Genomic DNA, 22,908 nt, shown 5'->3' with positions numbered 1-22,908 from the left:
AATGCACTACTACTTACTACGGGCCAGCTAAAGAAGCTCCTGACATCCCTCCATGTCATTTTGGTGTCATCTCTCTACGCCTTTAAGAAAACACTCTGTTCTATTTGCAAATGGGGTTATCTTACTCTCTCCGGGCCAGAATAAAAGGAGAAAATGGTTGTTGTCTGGTGAACATTACCTACCATTAAAAGATCTGCCCTGATGGTTTTTTGTACCCTCACGATCACAAACCAAATCACTGTGTTGCTCTGTCCTTTATGCAAATCATTCATGTTTAAAAGACCCAGAAGCCACAAATCTTTCCCATGCTAAGACTCACTCCAGAGCTCATCAACAGTCCACTGAATAAAAATAAATGAGCTATCATTTAAGAATAATTAATTTAAATATAACCTTTGAAAGCAAGGTGTCATCAAAGCATGTGGGTTTTGTTTTTGTTTTTGATTAGCTAGGCAGAGAAAAAAACTAAAAGCAAAAATTCAGTGAGGCCAATTTATTTCCCATACCAAAAAAGTAGAAGTGCAGCAGATAGAAGGTCGGATTGTCAGTCTTAAGGGATAGTGGAACACCCTTATTTTACTGCGTCTGTCTGTAGAATAAGACCCAAACTTCTGTGTGAGCAATGGCAGAATACCACAATGCTTATCCCTCCCGGAAGAAGAAAGCCCCCTCACCTCAAGGGCATTCACCCAACCAGCAAGGAAGTTTCTTCTCTGCTGGCTCAGATTACTCCACTGGAAGATAGGGTGGCACAACATAAATCACTCCCATTTTCAACAGGAAGCTCCTACATGTTCCTGTTTTATGTCCTGTTTTATCTCTCCACCTAACACCCCCAGCCCCAATCTCTGGTTACCCTTACATGTCACTGAGAAAAAAGGTCTAAAATTTAGTTGGCCATGGTCCAGAAACAAGGATGGTACACCTAATTTCTTCCGCAAATGGAAATGAGTTTAAAAAGAGAAGAAAAAGATGAACCAAAATAAACTGAGTTTAGCTTTTCTAAAGAGCTAAAGGGTACATTATGCTCTGAGCTAATAAAGATTTCTTTAAAAATGAAACAAAACAAAAAAGCCTACAGGCTCTACTACGTAGAAACTTTAACTCATATTTTCTTTTTCCGTAACTTTGTCATTTAACTATGAAGCTCGGTTACCAATGTTGTTTTCATAGCTTTACAACCTTACCACAGATCGTTCGTTTCCTTAAGTTTTGCATCTCCTCATTTTGGATATTTAATAAATACTGAACTCTTAAGTGGGGGGAGAAAGTAGTAAAATTTTAAGGTAACAGGCTCTAAGGTAGGAAAAAAAAGAAAAGAAACGAGTACAATTAAATATGGACACCTGTCTTCCAACCACTGCCTAGTCATTAACCAGTTCTATAACCTTCAACAAATCACTTCAACTTTCTGGGCTTCAGTTTCCTCATACGTAAAATGGGAAACATGAGCCAAATGAGTCAAAATCCCTCCTAGTTCCAACAATCCATCTGTCCAACAAAAAGTAAGAAAACCCTATTACAAATAAGACTGTATAGTTTACAAAGTACTTTCATTCATATATTCTCATTAATTTTTGTAGCTCATCTGTGAAGCAAGTCTTGAGCCCATCTCTGCAGGAAACAACAGTAAAGTTCAGAAAGAAGTTCAATTATTTTTCAATATCTCACAATGAAAATGGCAGGGCAGGTATTTGAAACCCAGACCTTCTGAGGACAAATACTAGGCTACATTATTTCAAAATGTTAAAATATATTAAAATTCAAAAACAATTGCCTATTATGTATAACCTTTACGGGGGCATCAAGGTATCATAACTCCAAACCAGGAAATATTACTACAAACGGTCCCACTGGACTACAAGTTCCATGCGGCCAGGTACACTCTCGTTCATCACTGTAATCACAGAAACCAGAAGTGCACCTGCCAGATAGCGGCACTCAATAAATATTGCTTGACTCACCACTCAAAAGGTTAGGAATATAAGGATGCCATGGGGAAAAAAAGAAATTTCTGAATTTATTTTCAGATTTGAACTTCCATGATTTGATCCAAAGGGGAAAAAAAAAAGCGTGCTCTATCAGCGCTCTAGTTCTTTATTATGAGAATGAGTCTATTTGTCTTCCATAGAGAAAATCTAATACGGTCAGTGAACCAAAAGGCTCAAATCTGAGATGTCAACAAAAAATCTTCAGGATATTCATACTTCATTTGTGCACTGATACGGACCAATAACAATGATAATACAATGGTAAGGACTGATAAGAGGCACACAGTCATATTACTAATCATGACAAACTTTCCATCAAATTCCACTCTCATACCATTTCAGCTCTCCTTATCCTCCCATTTCACAGCTCAAAGAGATTTTTAAAATAAGAAAAACAGTCATTTATCTAAAAATTCAGATTGCAACTTAAGATAGAACATATATACATCACAACTCAACCAAGATCCCCCCAAAGTCTACAAAACTGCTAATCTCAAGCAATCTTCAATCTATGACTTCAATAAACTCACTAGAAGGTGTTTTTTAAGTTCCTAAACAATCAAGGTGGGGGCACTATACCAAAATTACACACATACTTCAAAGCAAAAGCAAAGCAAATGCAGAAGCCTGAAAATACTAGTGTAAGGACAGAGACAAAAGAAGAGTTAAATGAATCTCAATACAAAGTATCAGAGAGGTGCTTTGCAATTATTACCTGGAGTTTAAGTCAACCTTGCCATAGAATCCTCCAATGAAATCACAACTATCACTGACTGATACTTCAGATTTTAGAAGTTCACTGTACCAGAATTGCAATTTCAAACTCGAGGAGCAGAAGCAGGAACTGCAGAGAAGCTAACAACAGCAACACCTACTGTCTCAAGCCACTCACCAAACTTGTTCACTCAGTCAACTAGAAAAATCAAATGACAGTCAACTTCAAGAGTCCTTTACTTAAGCATTAATAAGAAAATTAGTTGTCAGAGACATAAAGCCATTCATCCCCCAAATCTCTTATTTTGCCTCTAACCATTTATGTGGAAACAATCACTCATCATTTTAAATGCACTGTTGTTAATGCTTTAGCATAATTGATTCCATGGGAAAAATGTTTTAATATTAATATTGTAGTTAATAACTGGGACGTCATCTAATAGTTGGACACATCAGTGGCCATAATAAATTAGCTGAGACCTACTGTTATTACCACTGTTCCATATTATCCTCTTTTTTAAATCGTGGTAAAGGTAGCTTAATTGCAGCTTTCAAAAAACGAAGAGAAAAATGAAAGTCGTTAAATCAGGATTATATAGAAAATTAATATTGTTACTAAACTGGCTGCAGAATTCAGTATGATCTAACCTTGCACGTTTCCAAAAGATTCAGTCAGAGAATCTTTGCCTTGGACGGATACTCCATAGGAGAAAACAGGAGAAAGTTGACACTTAACTCCCACAGAGTACCGGCATAAAAACAATGGCTTTAAGAGTCTGACTCAGAGTTTCAACATGAAAGGTTTGCTTTATAGAGGAAACGCCAATCCCAGTCCATCCAGATAAACCTGGAACCTGATGAAAGTCGACACCTTTATTCTGAAATTTGCATCACATCGCTGGCTCCAGTTTAGAAACATGATCGTTTCACAGGTAGTATGCATTTCAGCGAATGCTGCCTCTAAACTACCCGTCAGGAAAAATAAAATCTATAAGGTAAACGTAGTCTAGGAGCCATCAATCCCCAAATACTTCCCTTAGAAAACGAATGCCAACAATTTAGCTAAACATCTTCCTTGGAAGTGAGCCATTGCCCATGTCTCTCTGTTCTCCAAACCGCGATGAAATTTCAACCTGCCCAACACGGTTACTGGTCCACCTAGAAATGCCGTGGAGCGATTTAAGAGCCTCGGAAATTTCCTTTAAGGTCAGGAGAGAAGCTGGTAACAGATGGGGCGAAGGAGGAAAAGTTCTTTTTGCGGCACCCTCACGCCTTCCCAGCCCTTTCGCGGTTTACTCGCTCCCTGGAAAGCAGGTTAGAGCATCCCAAAATTTCATGTCCCCAAGACCCCCAAAGGGGAAATTAACCACCCTCGGGCACCGAGCTGTTCGTCTCCATTTCCCACAACTCAACCAACTCGGCCTGCCTACTCCAGCTGAGGCTGCAAAGCGCTCACCCAGGTGACTGGAGGGGAAGGGTCGCCAGGTGGCGACCAGCTCAGCGGGATGGATGCAACCGCCCGGACCGGGACGCGGGTCTCCTGGCCTCCCGCAGAGGTGCCTGCCCGGTAGTTGTGCAGATTCGGGTTCTGGGGAGCGTGCGCGCGCGCCGGTCGCGGTGGAGCCGGACTCGCCCCCGCCGGGCTAAGCTACCAGCAAGCCACCAAATCGAAAATCAAACTTTAACCAGTCTCCTGGGGTCCTGCTCCGGGCCCTGCACCCCAACCCCGGCCAGAAACAGGGCAGGGGGCTGTCAGCCGTCCTGCACCCCCGCTCCCCCCAGGACCCGGGCGCGGGGACCACTTACCGCTCGGCCCGGCCTCCCGGTGCCGCCGCGCGTCTCGGGCACGTCCGCCGCGCGCTCTCCCTGGGGAGAAAGAGAAACCGTGTAGACGGCCGGCGCGCGCTCACTCGCCGCCTCCTCTGCGGAGAGCGGCGAGGCCGGCCCGGGGCGGGCGCCGAGCGCGGAGCGGAGGGGGGCCCGAGGGAGGCGGGGGTGGAATTAGCCTAATTCCCGAGCCTGGCTCCGAGGGAGACGCGGAATGCAGGCTGGCGGGCGGCCGGCGGGGGCCGAGCTCCCGGAGGAGGGGAAGACGGAGGTGCCCCCGTCCTCGGGCATCAACTATTGTCTAGGCGCCCGGGCCCCCGCTCGCGTCCCCGAGGCTCAGCGCCCCCCATCCCGCCCGCCAGCAGGAGAAAGAACCGAGGGGGCGGCCAGTACGGGAGCAAGTGCGGGGGTCCGGGCTCCGAAGGTCCGAGGTGGGCGCGAGGTTGCGGAGGGCGGGGGGGGGAATGAGGAGGTGCGTACCGCGTGGGGGAGGGGACAGGTAAGTGCCGACGGGGGCGGGAAGGCCCCAAGGGCCAGTGGGGGAGGAAATGGGGAGGGAGCCACAGAGGCGGGAGGGGATGGAGTGGCTGCGGGGGCGGCCTCTGGGGCCCAGACCTGGCCCTCCCCGGGGACCCTCCAGCCGGGGACTCGGCGCTGCACTGACTTTTCGCTCACTCGCACACGCACGCACTGAACTCACTCACAAAGTTGCCGGCAGTGGCGGCGCCTCACTCGCCCTTCCCCGCCCCGCCTCCCGCCCCATTCCTTCCCCTCCTTCACTCCTCCCTCTCCCCCAAGTCTCGGGTGAGATCACCACGGAGCGGCTCAGCGCGGCGCACAAGTCTCGCGAGAGAAGCGGTGGCTGGGCCCTGCGGGTGGAGGAAGTGGAAGAAGTCGCGGGAGGGTAGGGGACCGCGGAACTTCTGGTTGCTATGACGACGGCAAAGCCCTGGATTCCTGTCTCCTGCGGAGAGCAGAGGCTGCAAACGTGGGTGCAGTTTTCAACCTGCCCAGCGCACTGGCGGTGGGGAAAGCTAGGGGTGGTTGCGGAAGGATAATTTTTAAACCGATTCAAGAGGGCATATCTGGAAGACCACGGTCATGATATCTGGCCAAATTTGGCAAGTGAGACTAATGTATTAAGAGGTTCTGGGACAGGTTTCTGCCTAGAAGCCAGCACATATCTGCACCCCAAATTTCTACCATATATTCAGTTTTTTGGCCTTTTCTTTCAATCTCATTCCTCCATCCCCACACCCCCCATGCTCCCTCCCTCTTCCTCTTCTCAACTCGTACACACACGCAGACTGGGCTCCTTCAGGAACTGGCTCATTCATCTCTGTATTCTCAGCGCCTCCATAGGCTTGGTCCATACTAGGTATTGGCTACTTTTTTAAAAAGTTGAACGCAACAGTCCATACCTGTCCTCGGTACTTGCCTTTGGCCCTACCCTAAAGAGTACAGTCAAGTTTGGACTCTATTAAGCTACCCTCCCATTTCTGTTAACACCTTGTCTTTTTCAATGGTAATAATCTCTGCTTTCTCCATATTTTTCTCGTAAAAACCCTATTCACCATGGGGAGGGGAACTTTTTTTTAATTATTAGGCATCCTCAGACGCCTTTATACGTACTCCAAAATGCTGTTAAGGATGAAGGTGAACTCTCCTCAGGCCTGTGTCTTTTAACTGTAGAAACTTTTCTGAGGTGAGGGTTATTATATACTCACTGCCTAAGTAAAATGGATATTGTGAATAGAAGTTAAACTTTAGATTTCAAAATGAATGAGTAAAAATAGATTTCATTGTATATGGATTATATCTCAATTTTTAAAATTCCTATCCATGAACATGGGGAAACCATTATTTAACTCAGTCCTGCAGAACTAGAAACCTAAAGCATGAACCTAAGCATATGAGGACTAGACAGTCAAAACTTTTAAATCACTTGCAAGTTTAAATCCTGTCAATGAAAGTTGGTGTATTAGAAACCTAAGTGATACTAGACAAAGTCAGGAAACTAGGGTTTACGTTTTTCTGTGCCACTAATAATTGAGTCTCCTTGAGAAGTTATTTAATCTCTCTGATTCTTCATCTGTGGGGGGTACCCCACATGTTGGGTTATTACAGCTTTAAAATTCTATAGCTGGCCGGCATGGTGGCTCACATGCGTAATCCCAGCACTTTGGGAGGCCCAGGTGGGAAGACTGCTTGAAGCCAGGAGTTTGAGACTATCCTGGGCAACATAGAGAGACCCTGTCTCTACAAAAATAAAAAATATTAGCTAGTTATATTGACATGCACCTGTAGTCCCAGCTATTCAGGAGGCTGAGGCTTGAGAATCACTTGAGCCCAGGAGTTAAAGGCTGCAGTGACCTCTGATCACACCACTGCACTCCAGCCTGAGCAACACAGTGAGATCCTGTATCTAAATATATATACACATATGTATATGTGTGTGTGTGTGTGTGTGTGTGTATATGTATATTTCATATAAGAGCTCTTAGACCTATAAAATTTTCCAATAAATAACGAATTTTCCTTTTACAGCAAATGATAAAAAAAGTTTCATCGTATAGTAGGTCAGTTTCACAAAGAGTAGCTACATGTTGACAATTTTCTTTAAATGTTGACAATTTTATTTTAAAATTCATCTTGTCCCAACTACAAAAACAACAAAAAATTGACCATGTTACAGTAATTTCAAAGGTAATCTATAGTTCATGATTTGCTTTTACACTAACTCAAAGCAGATTCCTTGTTATTTAATAAATATTCTAATTAAAACCAAAGACCCAAACTAAATACATCCATACTCCCAAAATAACTACTATAAGGAAAGAGGGAGGGAGGGAGGAAGGAAAGGAAGGAAGGAAGGAGGGAAGACTAGATCTGTGGAAGGAAGGCAGGAAGGAAGGAAGGGGGGGAAGGAGGGAGGGCCTCAGATTCATTTACTGGTATGTTTAATATCACATTTTCACAAAGAAACACAATGGAACATCACCATCAGTCCTGTGAATCTGTTTTAAGGAACCATTTTTCATAACATTGCAAAATATTATAAATCAGTTGTTGCTCATTTGTTCTGGCTTAGCTTTTAACATAATTTTGCCCTTAAAGGATGGCTGCCAATCTACATCCACCAACACAGTACAATTTCAGGGCCATCTGTTTTGTGACTCCCAGATAGCCATTTGAAATAATTGACCCAAATGCTAGCCAAATCTATTAACATTCTTCAGTGCTTCTTATAAGGCTCAAGAGATGGGTGTTGGCCTCAAATTACAAAAATAACCTCCCTAATCTTCAGACATAGTAAAATAGTAGAAATTGTCCCAGGATCTAAAACTGCTTTTTCAAGGCCCTGGGCTACTATTTATCTCTCACTGATGGCAGAACTTTCATCCGTGTTTCTAAAGGAGATAAAAAGTGAAAGCTACCAAAGCCTAGTTTCCAACTGCACATTCTCTAGGTCAATCACTCCTGCTGTATCCTCCTGACCTTCCTACGTTTCAAAATAGCAGATGTCAGGCAGCAGAAGAGAGAAATGGGGAATGGAGAGTTTGCCAAGAGCACAGACTAGATCTCAGTCCACTTCCTGTCCACTCCCTTGGCTCCTCTACCCATCTCTGCTCAACCCCTTCCCTTTGCCCTCCAACAGAAAGGATATGTAACCTTTCTAATGATAAGACCATCTAGTCATTTGCTATGTTGTTCCCTCCCTATTTGCTTCTCAGTTCGTTAAAACCCAGGTGAATTCATTTCTCTCTGGTTATTCTACTCAACAAAACACCCCAATGTATAGAGTATACCAAATATAGAATGAATTTTGACACAGAGGCCTACCATACAAACAAATTCTATGTATTTTTTAATGTTATAAACACAGACTCACATTTGCATGTTTTACATTTAAAATCTGATTTAACTGGCCTATTCAGAACTCCAGTAGCTGTACATCTACAGGGCGTTATTCTAAGTGATATTTAGAAAGATTACTCTAAATCATTACAAAGGTCCAAAGTGCCCTCAAAATTATTCAGGATTAAATGATATCCCATGTTGTTTTAATTTTAGGGTGTTATTGTTTTAGCCTTATTGGTGTAACTCTGTTTATGTGAATACTGGATTTGTTAGCAAATGTCCCTTCTCTCATTTACATAGTAGTATTCGTTACAAGTTTAAAACACCAACTACTTCATAACCAATTAACATTCTGTTAATCAATTAACAGCAAAACTACTATACTTCTCTGTACTCTTCCCTCCTCTTTAAAGGACTGTTTCACACTTTCTCCTCCTTAATGAAACCTCTGCCTAGTAATTCCAGCTAATGGCCTTGCTCCCTCTTTTGTTGGTAAAATAGAAATAATCAGAAGAGAACTGAACACACATACCCTCTCTACCACTCTGTCTACCAGCCTACCTGCATCTGTCTGCATATACTCCTCTGTCCTTCCTGTCACTTATGAACTCTTGGTGCTCTTAGCCAAGATTAGCCTCTCGGTCTGTGCATTAGTGCCATCGCCTCTAACTCAGGGACATTGAATCAGCAACTGTCCCCACTGTCTCTTGAATCAGCAAATTTTCCTTCTCTACTGCTTCGCTTCTAAGGGCTTACAAGCATACTGGAATATCTGCCGTGGTAAAAACTAAAATGCTTCCTAAATTTTATGTCTCCCCCTGCTTCACTTTATAACTGGAATCTTCAAAAGGCTCTTCCATGCTTGATGTCTTCAATTCCTATCCTTCCCTTCCCTTGAATCCACTCTGAGCAGCCTTTCGCCCCCACTACTCCACAGCAACAGGTCTTCTCAGGGGCATCAGTGACTGTCTTATTGCTAAATCTGGTGCTCAACTTCCAAGCTCACCTGGCTGGAGGCCTCAGCAGCAGGGAAGAGGTCAACCATGCTGGTTCTTGAAATGTTTTCTTCCCTTGGCTTCTGAGCCAGAGTCTATCCTAGTTCTTGTCCTACCTTTCTGGTCTTTTTAGTCTTGAACCTCTCAACATAGGAGGCTCCAGGACTCAGACTTCAGACATCTCTTTATGGTCTCTTTTCACTCTGTGGTGAGCTCACCAGTCTGATAGTTTTAAATACCATCTATACATTAAATACTCCCAAATTTACACCTCCAGGCTAGTCATCTCCCCCATCTCCAGATTTGTACATCCATCTGCTACTCGACATCTGCAATTGATTATGTCCTAGGTATTTCAAACTTCACATGTTTAAAACTGATGAGCTCCAAGTATTCCCCCAAAAACCAGTGCCCTCCTGAACTCCAGATATCCCTCTCAAAACCAGTTCCCTCTGGGAGGCCGAGGTAGGTGGATCATGATGTCAAGAGATCGAGACCATCCTGGCCAACATGGTGAAACCCCATCTCTACTAAAAATACAAAAATTAGCTGGGCATGGTGGCGCGTGCCTGTAGTTGCAGCTACTCAGAAGGCTGAGGCAGGAAAATCACTTGAACCTGGGAGACGGAGGTTGCAGTGAGCCGAGATCGCGCCACTGCACTCCAACCTGGCGACACAGCAAGACTGTGTCAAAAAAAAAAAAAAAACAGTTTCCTCCAGCAGTCTTCCCCAACTCTGTTAAGGATATCTCCCCAGAAGTTCAGAGGTTTTGTTCAGAGCAAAAGTCTTGGAATCATCCTTGACTCCTCTATTTCTCTTACATCCATACCATCAACAAATTCTGATGGTCCTTTCTTCAAAATATGTGTAGAATCCAACCACTTCCACCCACTGCAGCTCCACCTCTCTGATTCAAGCCATTTCTCACCTGGATTATCACAATTGTCTCTCTACTGGTCTCCTAGTCGGTTTCCCTACTCCTGCATTTCCCCTCCAATAATTTGTTCTACACACAGGATCCAAAGTGTGGAGCATGAGTAAGTCTAATCTTGTCACTTCTCTGCTAACAAAGCTTCCAGGACCTCTCACCTCACTCGGAGAAAAAGCCCCGGTTCATGTTCTGGCCCAGGAACTGTATATTCTCTGACCACCAATCCCTCCCTCTCTCCCCTCCCTCTTTCTACCCCAGCCACACTGGCATTCCTGCTGTTCATTGACTATACTTGGTGCTCTACTGCCTCCAGGCCTTGCATTTGGTCTTTCCTCTGCCTGGAGAGCTCTTTCCCCAAATATGTGGATGATGCACTTTCTGGGTCTGTTTAGATGTCTGTACAGAGGTAACTGTTAGTAATCTGCCTGCTTGCTCTTGGGTGCTCTCTCTTGTCCTGCTCTACCTTGCAGTAGGGCTGAACCCCATGGGCCATGTTTTCAAGCACGCCTTGTCAGGGGCTTCCAGCTGGGTTCAGCCATCAGGATGCATAACAGAAATTTGGACAGATGGAATAGACAAGTGAAAGCCATTCCGCTCCTCTCTCTGTCTGCTTCAGGCAGAGTTTTAGTAGCAAGTGCATCTCCTCCATGGCCCCAGGTTCCACCGGGTGAGAACCATCCCCAGGCTCTGATATAATTTCAGCTGGAGGGTGATAGTAGCTTTCTGGTGTTAAGAATCTGTGGGTTTCCAGCTGAGCATGGTGGCCCAGCCTGTAATCCCAGCACTTTGGGAGGCCGAGGCAAGCAGATCACCTAAGGTCGAGAGTCGGAGACCAGCCAGACCAATGTGGAAAGACCCAGTCTCTACTAAAAATACAAAATTAGCCAGGCGTGGTGGCGCATGCCTGTGATCCCAGCTACTGGGGAGGCTGAGGCAGGAGAATCGCTTGAACCCGGGAGGTAGAGGTTGTGGTGAGCCGAGATTGAGCCATTGCCCTCCAGCCCGGGCAACAAGAGCAAAACTCCATCTCAAAAAAAAAAAAAAAAAAAAAAAAAAAAAAACGAACTCTGGGTTCCCTCATCACCCTGGTTGATTTATCAGCTCTTCCATCCACCGTGTAGTTCCCCTGTATAAAAATTCTCTCATTTTGGCCAGGCACGATGGCTCATGCCAGTAATTCCAGCACTTCGGGAGGCTGAGGAGGGCGGATCACTTGAAGCCAGGAGTTTGAGACCAGCCTGGGCAACATGGCCAAACTCCGTCTCTACTAAAAATATAAAAACATTAGCTGGAGGCTGAGGTGGGAGGATCGTTTGAGCCCAGGAGGTGGAGGCTGCAGTGAGCCAAGACTGCACCACTTCATTCCAACCTGGGTGACAGAGAGACACCCTGTCGCAAAAAAAAATAAATAAAAATAAAATAAAAATAAAAATTCCCTCTTTTTGAATGATCAAGAACAGCTTCCATTCTCCTAACTAGACCTTGATTGTTACAGTCACCCTTTACAAAATAGCAATCACCCCAATCTCATACTCCCCACACAGTTCTATTGCTCTCTGAAGTCTATCACTCCCTGACATATTATCTAATTGTTTGTTGGTTTATTGTCTGTCTTTCATCTAGAAGGTAAGATCCCTGAGGGCAGGAACTCTATGTCTGCTTTATTCACTGCTGGATTCCTAGCACCTAGAACAGTGCCTGGCACATAGTAGGCACTCAACACATGTTTTTCATATAAGCCAATAGTGCTCATTCAGACAAAATAAAACTGCTAGCAGGGTGTGGTAAAGAGAACACCCCTACCCTCCAAGATGTCCACATCCTAATCACCAAAACCTGTGAATATGTTACCTTATGTGGCAAAAGAGATTTTATAAAGATATGATTAAGTTAAGGATCTTGAGATAGAGAGATTATCCTGGATTATCTAAGTGGGCTCAATGTAACCACAAGGTTTTCATAAGAGGGAAGTAGGAGGGTCAGAGTTAGACATGGAGATGTGACCACAGAAACAGAGTCAGAAAGAGATCTGAAGATGCTACATTACTGGCTTTGACAGTGGAGGAAGAGACCATAAGCCAAGGCATGTAGACAACCTCTAGAAGCTGGAAAGGCAAGAGAAACAGATTCTCCCCTATAGCTTTCATAAGGAATGCAGCCCTGCCAGTATCTTGATTTTATCCAAGTGAAACTCATTTCAGACTGCTGACCTCCAGAAATTAAGGTAATAAAATGGTGGTGTTTTAAGTTACAAATTCGTGATAATTTGTTATAGCAGTAATAGGAAACTAATAGTGTTTAATCAGGTATGTAAGCTCTTTGTAGTCATAATATGTGTCTTGTTTGCTCTTAAATCCCTATAATTTAATACAGTTCCTGACAAAAATAGACACTCCATAAATGTGCAATGAAAGAATGAAGTTTAACAGCAAAACAGAATCAGGGCTCCCATTCTGATGGAGTGGAAAATCCCTTACCTGGCTTTCTGGCTCAGAAAGCACCTTGATATTAGGAAGCCTTTGTGAGCCTTTTGAGCCGTGAAGTTATAGGGGTATAGGATAGAGGCAATCCAGGTCTTATGCACCAATGTCAGCTAGAGAGAATGAGGACAAGTCACAAGGGCCTTGTGTGATATATTCAGGACTTGGGCTTTATTCTGTAGGCAATAGGGAGACATTGAAGGATTTTTAGCAAGGGTGGAAACATTCAAATTTGCATTTACGATGCATAGAATATTAGAAGCATGAGATTTAGAAATCCATGGGTTGGAGAAGAGATTAGAACTGCAATCACAAATTTGGCAAGCAGTAGCTTATAATTGCTAATATGATGCATTTAGATAATTTTTTTTTTTTTTTGAGAAGGAGTTTCATTCTTGTTGCCCAGGCTGGACTGCAGTAGCACAATCTCAGCTCACTGCAACCTCTGCCTCCTGGATTCAAGCGATTCTTCTGCGTCAGCCTCCAAAGTAGCTTGGATTACAGACGCCTGTCACCATGCCTGGCTAATTTTTTTTTTTTTTTTTGTATTTTTTTTTGCATTTTTAGTAGAGATGGGGTTTCTCCATTGTTGGTCAGGCTGGTCTCGAACTCCTGACCTCAAGTGATCTGCCCGCCTCAGCCTCCCAAAGTGCTGGGATTACAGGCGTGAGCCACTGTGCCCTGCCTAGATAACATTTTAATTAAAATGCACCCTCACGAACTTTCTTTCCTTGTCATAGGCATTTTCTTTTGAAACATTTTCCATTGAGCTACTCATGCCCTTCCTGGGTTTTCAGGCAATTTTCTTATAAACATGGATAAAATAAAATGAAATAAAAATCCCAAAAAGGATGAAAAGTTCTGGCCCACCAATACTTTTGACCTTTTCCTCTATATTATAGACATCAACACAAGCTATTACACTTATAATTTTATTTTTTTTTTTAGACAGAGTTTGCTCTATCACCCAGGCTGGAGTGCAGTGGCTCAATCTCAGCTCCTGGGTTCAAGCAATTCTCCTTCCTCAGCCTCCCAAGTAACTGGGATTACAGGTGCATACCACCATGCCTGGCTAATTTTTGTATTTTTAGTAGAGACAGGTCTCACCATGTTTGCCAGTGTGGTCTCGAACTCCTGACCTCAGGTGATCCACCCACCTCGGCCTCCCAAAGTGCTGGGATTACAGGCATGAGCCACTGCAACCACCCCAGTTACATATATATATTTTTTAATTGTCTCTGAACCATTTCAAGATTTTTTATTCATCCTACTATTAATATTTCCTTTTAGGAAGCTGTTTGAACCATTTAAAATAACTTCAATATTCTCTTAGGAGCCAGAAGTTCCCTTCCAAACAGCCCTTTCCCCTTTATTCCTTTCATCAGATTTCACAGTAGAGAAGGTGTCAAGGAAGGAAGGTGAATTTTAAAAGTCCTCTCTCTACTCTCTTGTCTTTTTAAAATCCCTAGAAATGAAAAGAGGCTTGCTCATGACTTGGAAGCGGTGGGCTGAGGCCTCCCAAGACCATCTGGCTTGTTCCATTGCCAGCCAGAGTGGAGGCGACATTCACACGAACCCAGGAGCTGCAGGGGCGCGTGAGCTACAGCTGCCTTGTGGCATCCAAGGAGCGCGCGGTGAGATTCCGCAGGAGAAATCACGCTTTGCATGTTCTTGAGTACAGGAAACATGTGTAATGAGGGTTTTTGTTTGCGGGCATGCCAAGGAGAACGACTGGAATATTAAAGTCATCACAGCCTTTATTTAAGGGAAACGAGGACAAGAATGAGTATGCTGATAGTTCAGAGATATTTAGGACCTTCAGCAGCTCAGCACTCATCCTAGATTTTTACAAATAGCTTTCCAGAGATGAAGTTTTTAAAAGCCTTTTAAAGGAATTTTATTTGTTCTTTTCACGTGGGGAAAAGTGATGAGTATATCTACTCAAGTATGAGAAATGGCCAAGGCCACTCCACGTAATTTTTTAGTTATCCTATAGCTACACAAAGAAAATAGCACCGAGTGTTGTAGAGGAAAATCTACTAGACCTCAAGCCCGGCTTGAATTCTATTCTGTACGCTAATTCAGACTCTATCTTTACCTAGCTGAGTCAGATAAATTATTTAATTTTCTGGACTTCTCACTTCTCTTTCTTTCTTTTTTTTTTAGACTAGTCTCACTCTGTTGCCCAGACTGGAGTGCAGTGGCACGATCTCACCTTACTGCAGCCTCCGCCTCCCGGTTTCAAGTGATTTTCCAGCCTCAGTCTCACAAGTAGCTGGGATTACAGGTTGCGCACCACCCACCTGGCTAATTGGACTTCTCTTTCTTTAAATACAAAAGGAGAGGGCTAAGAGGCCATCCCTCCAGACTAAAAGTTTGTGTGTTGATGTGTTATCCTCTTTCAAGAGTCAGTTTGCTTCTGGTCAGGAATCCTTCGGGGGTCTGTTTGCTCTTGGTCAAGAATCTGAGGTCTAGACTTTTGCTCAAAGTTGCTGAACCTCTCTCCCTTCCCGTTTGTTTTACTCTTCTTAGGATGATCTCTACCTTCTTCTCCCCTCTTCTGTCCCTACCACACCCCGTTCTACAACCCCATCTGAAATATCAAGGGTGACCATAACTCACTGGTAGGATGGAGAGGGATAAAGACTTCTGAGCAATTCTCACAGACACCTCCTGTTATCTGGTGCTGGCTGTGACTGGCACTGCTAGAGTGGATCTTGATCATTGTTTCTGGCATGGCCAGCCCATACCAGCTGTTCTTGTTGGCAGTGGAATTTTTAGGACTGCTGCTCCCAGCTGCTTCCTCTTACAACCTCTTAGAACAACCAGCTTCTAGGTCTCTGAGCTGCTGGGCAGTTCATTTACGCATTCCATACTTCCTATAGAGGGCAGCACAAATCACAGTCTCTGCCAAGCATATGGAGTTGGGATCAACACCAGGACTCAGGATTGGCTTGTAGAATTTTTTCAAATTACCCTAGCTTGGCATGAGAGTATAGGAGCAAGAATGAATAGGCTAGGCACGGTGGCTCACACCTGGAATCCCTGCACTTCGGGAGGCTGAGGCAGGTGGGTATCTTGAGGCCAGGAGTTTGAGACCAGCCTAGGTAACATGGTGAAACCCCGTCTCCACTAAAAATACAAAAATTAGCCAAGGGTGGTGGCACACACCTGTAATCCCAGCAACTCGGGACACTGAGGCAAGAGAATTGCTTGAACACAGGGGTTAGAGGTTGCAATGACCAAGATTATTCCACTGCACTCTAGCCTGGGTGACAGAGTGAGATTCTGTCTCAAAATATATATAAAATAAGAATGAATAGAGCCCTCAGCATCACACCCATTGGCCTTCACTTGAGGACAGTTCAGCATGGTGCAGTCAGATGGAGCTGGCCTCAAGTCCCACGCCCACCTCCAGCTTAGTAACAGAGTGGTTTTAGGAAAAGTTACTTAACTCCTCTAAGCCTTCGTTTCTTATTTTTCAAGTGGGAATAATAATGATTGCTTCGTAAAAACACATGATTTTTTGAGGATTACACGAGATCATACGTGTTTCCTTAGATCCTGTGGACTGGCTATCTAGAGGCTATCCACAGCTCCCTTTTCCCTTGCCCTTTGAGTCTTCCCTGAAGTCTCCAGAACTAGCTTAACATAAAATGGGGGCTTTATTCTGAAAACTGTGAGTTCCAAAAGATACCCAGTGATAGAAATACAGTCCCATCTAAACCCCCTCAATCACTCATGTGCTCCTCTCTGCATCTGCCTCTATGTACAGCATTCTTCTCTCTTTCTAAAGAATAGTTTCCTCCATTTTTCTGGTCCACATAGGGAAAATATCTCCTGGGCTCAATCTGAATTCAAACATCTCCCCAGTTTTCAAAATACCTGGGGAGAAAAGGAACTGACTGACACAGCTTTAAATCAGGTGCCCACCTCTAGACCAATCAGCTGTGACCAGGAGCCTGGAGGCACATTGCATAAAATGTCATGGAGGAATCATGACAAGACTGAGGGGGTGGCAGTTCCCAGGGAAGAGGGCGGACAGACAATAATAAATGTCTAGGGTGGAGGAATTATATAAGAAGCATTAAGACTAGGTTTCAGCCCTTAAGATTATAATATAGTTGGGGAAAAGGCACAAACACTGTCTTCAGTTTAAATTTATTTTGATGCTGAGGGGGTTAATGTAGGGAAAAACCAAAAGAATCAATAGTGATAGAAAAAATCTTGTATCTCTTGAGATCCAATCAGTGAAGCTCAACAGTGCAGTGGTGGGGGTGGAGTGAGAACTTTTCCCGTTTTCTCTGGAAGACATCTGCTCCTCAGGACTTTCTGCTCTTATGGAGCTCTAAGACCCACTCCTTCTATTGTACTGAAATTCAGGAAGCAAAAGCATTTATTTAAAAATAAAAAAGTGGCTAGGAGACAGGTCTTGTCAGAGAAGGAAACCATTTAAAGCGGGATCTTTCTGCCCTGGGCAGGAATTAATGGAATTAATGGAATGAAGGGGGATTTACTATACCCATGAAAGAGGTTACAAAGTAGGATAAGACAGGATTAAGTAGCATAGTTAGAGTCCATGAAAAAGAGATCAAGAAGTTGGGGACAGCCCCAGGAAGCCAGTGGATCTTAGCCCATGGGGTGAAGAAAGTAGAGAAGGGAGGAGTGTTCCTGGAGGGAGAAAAAGCAAAGGAACTGAAGATGAGGTGAACATGGCATATTTGTGGACAGTCACATTGTGCAAGAGAGTGCAGCAGTCCTTAAACTATGAGATTTTCAGTGAAAGCACCCTGGGTACCTATTAAAATATAGATTCCTCACCCCTGGTGCAGAGGTTCTGATTTCGTTGATCTGGGATAGGTCCCAGGATTGAACCTTAATAAGCCCTCTAGGGGCAGGGGGTCTGCAGAGGACAGCTTGAGAAACATTAGTATCTCCATTGGCACTACCTATTAATTAGACAAAAGAAAAGGCTTCTCTTTTGGGGTATGTGTTTGCTGGGTAAAACAACTAACTACCAGACTATGAAGTCCCCCCGATGGCCCAAGAGAGCTGCTATCAGCCATTGCCACCAAGTCCACCAATTTGCCAGTGCCTCTTCCAGGGATTCCTTTGTACTCTCAGCCCGAAGAGGTGCCACTTGATTACCAGCTGATTTGGCCTTCATCTCACATCCTGTGTGTTTTTACAGGATTACACCCAGCCCAAGATGCAACAGAATCAGTCTAGATGGTGAATTCTTCTCAGACAATGTTGCTGTTCATGTCTTGCTGATTCATTTACTTGTCTTTCATTATATAATTATAGTTAATTTTTATATAAACTTAATAATCAGCAGTTGTGTAATAGTAAAAGAGTGATTTGTTTACTTTAATCTAAAAAAAGAGGTTATGTGTTTGAAGAGGAAAATGTTTTTATTCCAAACTTCTGAAGAACTGGTACTATTTACTAATTGCATATTCTTTATTTTTCCTTCTAAGCCACTTTTTATCTTCTCTCCTGCAATCCAACCCACATAATTTCCATGAAGAAAGCGGAGTGGTGTCGTTTTACAACAAGAAAACTGAGTTAAGAATAAGTCCAATCAATTGCCAGGTGTTGGGACTGAAATGAAAGTCTCTTAGTACTCCACCCAAGGATTTTCATATTAAACAATTATCTTGTCATCATTTTATTTCTGAGTTATTCTCTTCAGTTTTTGTTCTCTTCAATTTTCAGAAAAATTGAAAATGCTAATAACATGTGTTCTGGTCCCTTGAATCAGAAATTTCAAGTACACACAGAATGAATTTTCACTGACCCTCCTCCCCTGTGTGCTCAGATTTCTCTTATTCTTCATGCCATCTGTACTTCTGGGTTTTTTTGCAACAGTATTTCTCAGGACCTACCATTTGGGTGAGAAAGGAAATGCATCTGCCCTCTGTCTTTATGTTCATTTAATCTAGTGGTTCTCACTCCATCATCACCATGAAGAGTCTTTTGGTCTTATATCTAATTTCCATCTAATCTCATTCTATTAGAAATGTTAGTTCTATCGAGTGATTAACTCTTCCAATAATCAGCAGAAAGAATTATGAGGGCTCAGTCGTCCTGGGTCTAAAGTGCTAGATAGAATCCTATTTGAAATCTGTGTCCTGAGGTTGGTCAGGTTCCCTGGTCTATGCTGCCCAAGAACTCACAAAATGAGAAACAGCCCTTACTAGCCACCACTAGTTGTGGTAAATCAGCCCAACTCTCCTCATGTGTGTACCATCCTGCTCTAGTCGGGTGAACAGTAGCTATGAATACATGAGTTGATCTCTGGGGTGCTGAATAGTATACATGGAGCCCCCCTCAGGATTTTGTTGTGGTTATTTATGGTTATATAACAAAGTAATCTAAACCTTAAGTGACTAAAAAACCAATAATTTTATTATATCACAGATTTTGCGGGTCAGGGAATTCTGGCAGGGCCCAGCCAGGTGATTCTTCTGTTCCAAGTGGTATTCTGCTAACAGTCTGCAGGCTCCAGTCACCCCTCTGCACCTGGACAGATGTATGGAAGGCTGAACTCTGCTGGGACTGTTAACTGGCTTCTCCAGCAAAACAGTCTCAGGGTATTCAGACTTACATGGCAGGGCTTCCAGAGAAAGTGTTCTGAAGGACAGAAAGTAGAAGCTTCCAGTGCCCAAAAACTGCCACAACATCACTTCTGCCATATTCTGTTGATCCAATTACATCACCTGCTTATGTAGTAAAGAATATGTAGCCATCTTTAATCCATCACAGAATTTATTCACTAAACATTTAATAGAAGATGTAGTAAGGACCAGGCTCAGTGTAAGACTCTGGGAATACAGAGGAAAGTTAACACACTCCTATAGCGTAGAGGCAAAGCCAGTATGTTGTGTAGTTCCTATTCACAACCTTTCAGTAATTCTCCAACAAAACATGTCAGCAAAACCTAGAATAAATTTTAGAAAGAGAGAATTTAAATGAAAAAGAGAGAAAACTCACTGTCTAATAGTCTCCAGTTGCTCGTAATTCAAATGTCTGTTTACCTAACAACACCTGGCATGCAAATAAATTGTGATGTCGCATTGAAGCTTGAAGTGTTAGAGGGCAAAATAAATGGCAAAGATAACGTCTTTGAGGAATAGCTCTTGTGCATGCGAAGAAGAAACTGTAGTCAGAGCTTAGTGATAGAGGGATAAATTCCAAATGGCTTCAGTTCTCATCTATAAGGCAAGTGATTAGGCCAGTTATCACCCCTGGCAAACTTGTCAATCACAAATCAGAGAAAGCTCACCCTTGTAGCAGAATGTTAGGATCATGAAGTAAGGGCACAGCATTCATGTATCATCTTCTTGGGAGAAAAGGAAAATTAATGTTTCTAGTTCAGCAGGCTTCTAGCTGGGATGTTGCTTAGCCCTGAAGCAGAGGTGTTAGGTAGAAAGCCACTTAGCTTAATAGACTGATACGTCACAATTGTTTAAGGTTTCAGATTTTCAGCAAGTGTTCCAGAGAGTATGGTCATACTGTAATAGACTACTGTGTTCTTGAAGCAAAAATATCATAAAGAGATTTTGTCTATGGAGAAACTTTTCGGTTCTTTTTAGGCATGTTTTCGTAGGGGCATGGCCATCAAGATCACTAACCTACAAACTGTTCCCTGAATTTCATGTTCTCTTGGGTCTCTGGGCTTTGCTCATTTTGCTCTCTTTGCCTGGAAAACCTAGATCATACTGGAAAAGGGAAAGGAAAACTTGAGAGGTGGTTGGGACCAGAGAAATGGCTGCAGGAGCCCAGTAGTTGGAAGCCACATAGTTGTTCCCATCAGTGATGCAAATGACAACTGCTGTGGTTTAGAGAAGGGAAGGATAAGTGAGGACTCACGTGGTAGGAAAAGGCCTCATGTAGCATGCACAAGCTTTAGCTAAACAGAGATGACAAAGAAAAGGATTCCAGGCTGGCAAAACAGCACATGTAAGAAATGGATGTGGTTCTGGCCAGTGGTTCTGGAGCACCTACTCTATGGCAGGCACTGGCTGGTAACAAGCCCAGTAAGAGAGCGGGATGCATTCGGGAGACCTCAAGGAGACTGGCCTAGTGCCACAATCCGTGGGTGTGTGAAGAATGTTAGGAGATACAGTTAGCAACATTGGGATGGGTAAGTTAGGAAAAGTCTTGAGTCCTCTACCGAAGTCTTTGAAGCCAGTATTCCTCATTCTAGAAATAGAAATGTCTGTTTATTTCAGAGAACTCCCTTTTTTGTTTTGTTTTTGTTTTCGTTTTGTTTTGTTTTAAGATGGAGTCTCGTTCTGTTGTGTAGGCTAGAGTGCAATGGCGTGATCTCAGCTTACTGCAACCTCCGCTTCCTGGGTTCAAGCAATTCTCCTACTTCAGCCTCCCGAGTAGCTGGGACTACAGGCACACACCATCAAACCTGGCTAATTTTTGTATTTTTAGTAGAGACAGGGTTTCACCATGTTGGCCAGGCTGGTCTCGAACTCCTGACCTCAGGTGATCCACTTGCGTCAGCCTCCCAAAGTGCTGGGATTACAGGCATGAGCCACTGTACCCAGCCTGTTTCAGAGAACTCTTGATAGATTTCCTTCCAAAAGCAGAATCCGTATTTCACAGAAAAAAACCCAGTACCTGTATGCTACATATGTCTCTGTTGTCATCGTTGCTAAACATAATTTATATACAGGATCATATGCCTAGTAGTTCTTGATACCAGTCCCTGTACTCTTTTACTTTTCATTTTTATTTATTTTTTTTGCTATAGACATGGTCTCAACTGCATATTGTACAAATGATCTTTAAAATATCATTAGATTTGTTTGGATGAGCAATTATGAAATTAGGGCTACCCTATTTCACATGTTGTGTTTTCCTAAATCACATTATTAAAATATTCACTTTACTCCAGGAAGATGAGGCTAGAAGAAAGAAGAATAAATGACATGTGTAAAGCAGTCTCCTAAAAATTGAAGAAAAATATAATAATCCCGTATCCTCTCTCCATTTCTTCAAGTATCTCCACTCTACCTATCACATAAGGCCCACCTTAAATCCAGCTTCCTCCACGGTATTATTCCTAACCTTTCCATCCTCAGTGATTATTCCCCTCCCTGATTTCCTCATGCTTATACATCATTATTTAATTATCATTACTCTTTTTGAGACAGGGTCTTGCTTTGTTGCTCAGGCTGGAGTGCAATGGCACAATCACAGCTTACTGCAGCCTTTACCTCCTGGGCTCAAGTGACCCTCCCACCTCAACCTCCTGAGTAGCTGGGACTATAGGCATGTGCCACCATGATTTTTTTCTTTTTAGATATGGGGTCTCACAATGTTGTCCGGGCTGGTCTCAAACTCCTGGGCTCAAGCAATCCTCCCATCTCAGCCTCCCAAAGTGTTGGAATTACAGGTGTGAGCCACTGAACCCTGCCTCTCATTACTTCTTAGAAACTAACATAATAAGCATTTTGCAAACAAGAAGTAGGTCCTATACATCTTTTATATTGCTCACAGTGTAGCTAATAATAGCCAACATTTACTGGGTATTTAACCATGCCAAGTGCTTTACATGCACTATTTGAATTAATTCTCACAACTATCCTGTCAGTGCTATCATTACTCCCCCTTTACAGATGAGAAAACTGAGACTTAATCAAGATTATATAGGCAGTAAGTAGTGAATGCAAGATTTAAACCCAGGTATTCAGACCCCAGAGTCCATGTACTTAGCTACTTCTCAAAATAATATAAATAGCATTTATTGATTATTATTTATTGATTATTTAGTGTGTTCCAGGCATTGAGTTGAATGCATTACATGGATTATTTCATTTATTTTATATATATATGGTAAATACTATTATTGTCCCCATTTTAAGAATAAAGAAACTGGCCAGGTATGGTGGCTCACACCTGTAATCCCACTTTGGGAAGCTGAGGTGGGAGGATCACTTGAGGTCAGGAGTTTGAGACCAGCCTGGCCAACATGGTGAAACCCCATCTCTACTAAAAATACAAAAATTCATTTGGTGTGGTGGCACACACCTGAAGTCCCAACTTCTTGGGAGGCTAAGGTGGGAGAATTGCTTGAACCTGGGAAGCAA

At 43.2% G+C, this 22,908-nt stretch overlaps 2 protein-coding genes across 30 annotated transcripts in view; one reads left to right on the top strand and one right to left on the bottom strand.

Annotated features, from left to right (window-relative positions):
- SIPA1L1 (signal induced proliferation associated 1 like 1) overlaps positions 1-5,333 on the bottom strand; it is a 412,571-nt gene extending 407,238 nt beyond the window's left edge. For 6 of the 27 annotated variants that reach the window (XM_063651774.1, XM_054448747.2, XM_054448749.2 and 3 more), the window contains exons 1-2: positions 5,197-5,248; positions 4,512-4,571 (exon numbers count right to left, since the gene is read on the bottom strand). The gene's annotated coding sequence lies outside the window, so the exon portion shown is untranslated. Of the gene's footprint in view, positions 1-4,511; positions 4,572-5,012 lie in introns of those variants that run through there. The other 21 variants (XM_063651761.1, XM_063651777.1, XM_054448754.2 and 18 more) reach the window with 14 other exon arrangements.
- Positions 4,701-18,468, top strand: LOC129012757 (uncharacterized). 3 transcript variants are annotated; one of them, XM_054448760.2, is made up of 4 exons: positions 4,701-4,963; positions 14,269-14,433; positions 14,966-15,086; positions 18,280-18,468. In XM_054448760.2, the coding sequence occupies exons 1-3, from the start codon at positions 4,747-4,749 to the stop codon at positions 14,968-14,970; spliced, it is 387 nt and encodes a 128-aa protein (XP_054304735.1). In that variant the 5' UTR covers positions 4,701-4,746; the 3' UTR covers positions 14,971-15,086; positions 18,280-18,468. The 3 variants fall into 3 exon arrangements, 2 of the variants coding, with proteins under 2 accessions (XP_054304735.1, XP_054304734.1); XM_054448759.2 differs by lacking the exon at positions 14,966-15,086; XR_008493705.2 differs by lacking the exons at positions 4,701-4,963; positions 14,966-15,086 and adding an exon at positions 5,382-5,520.
- The last annotated feature ends 4,440 nt before the right edge of the window (positions 18,469-22,908 follow it).

Source organism: Pongo pygmaeus, chromosome 15, assembly GCF_028885625.2.
Source record: "Pongo pygmaeus isolate AG05252 chromosome 15, NHGRI_mPonPyg2-v2.0_pri, whole genome shotgun sequence".
Classification (NCBI taxonomy): Eukaryota; Metazoa; Chordata; class Mammalia; order Primates; family Hominidae; genus Pongo; species Pongo pygmaeus.
This window is presented reverse-complemented; position numbering and strand designations above follow the sequence as displayed.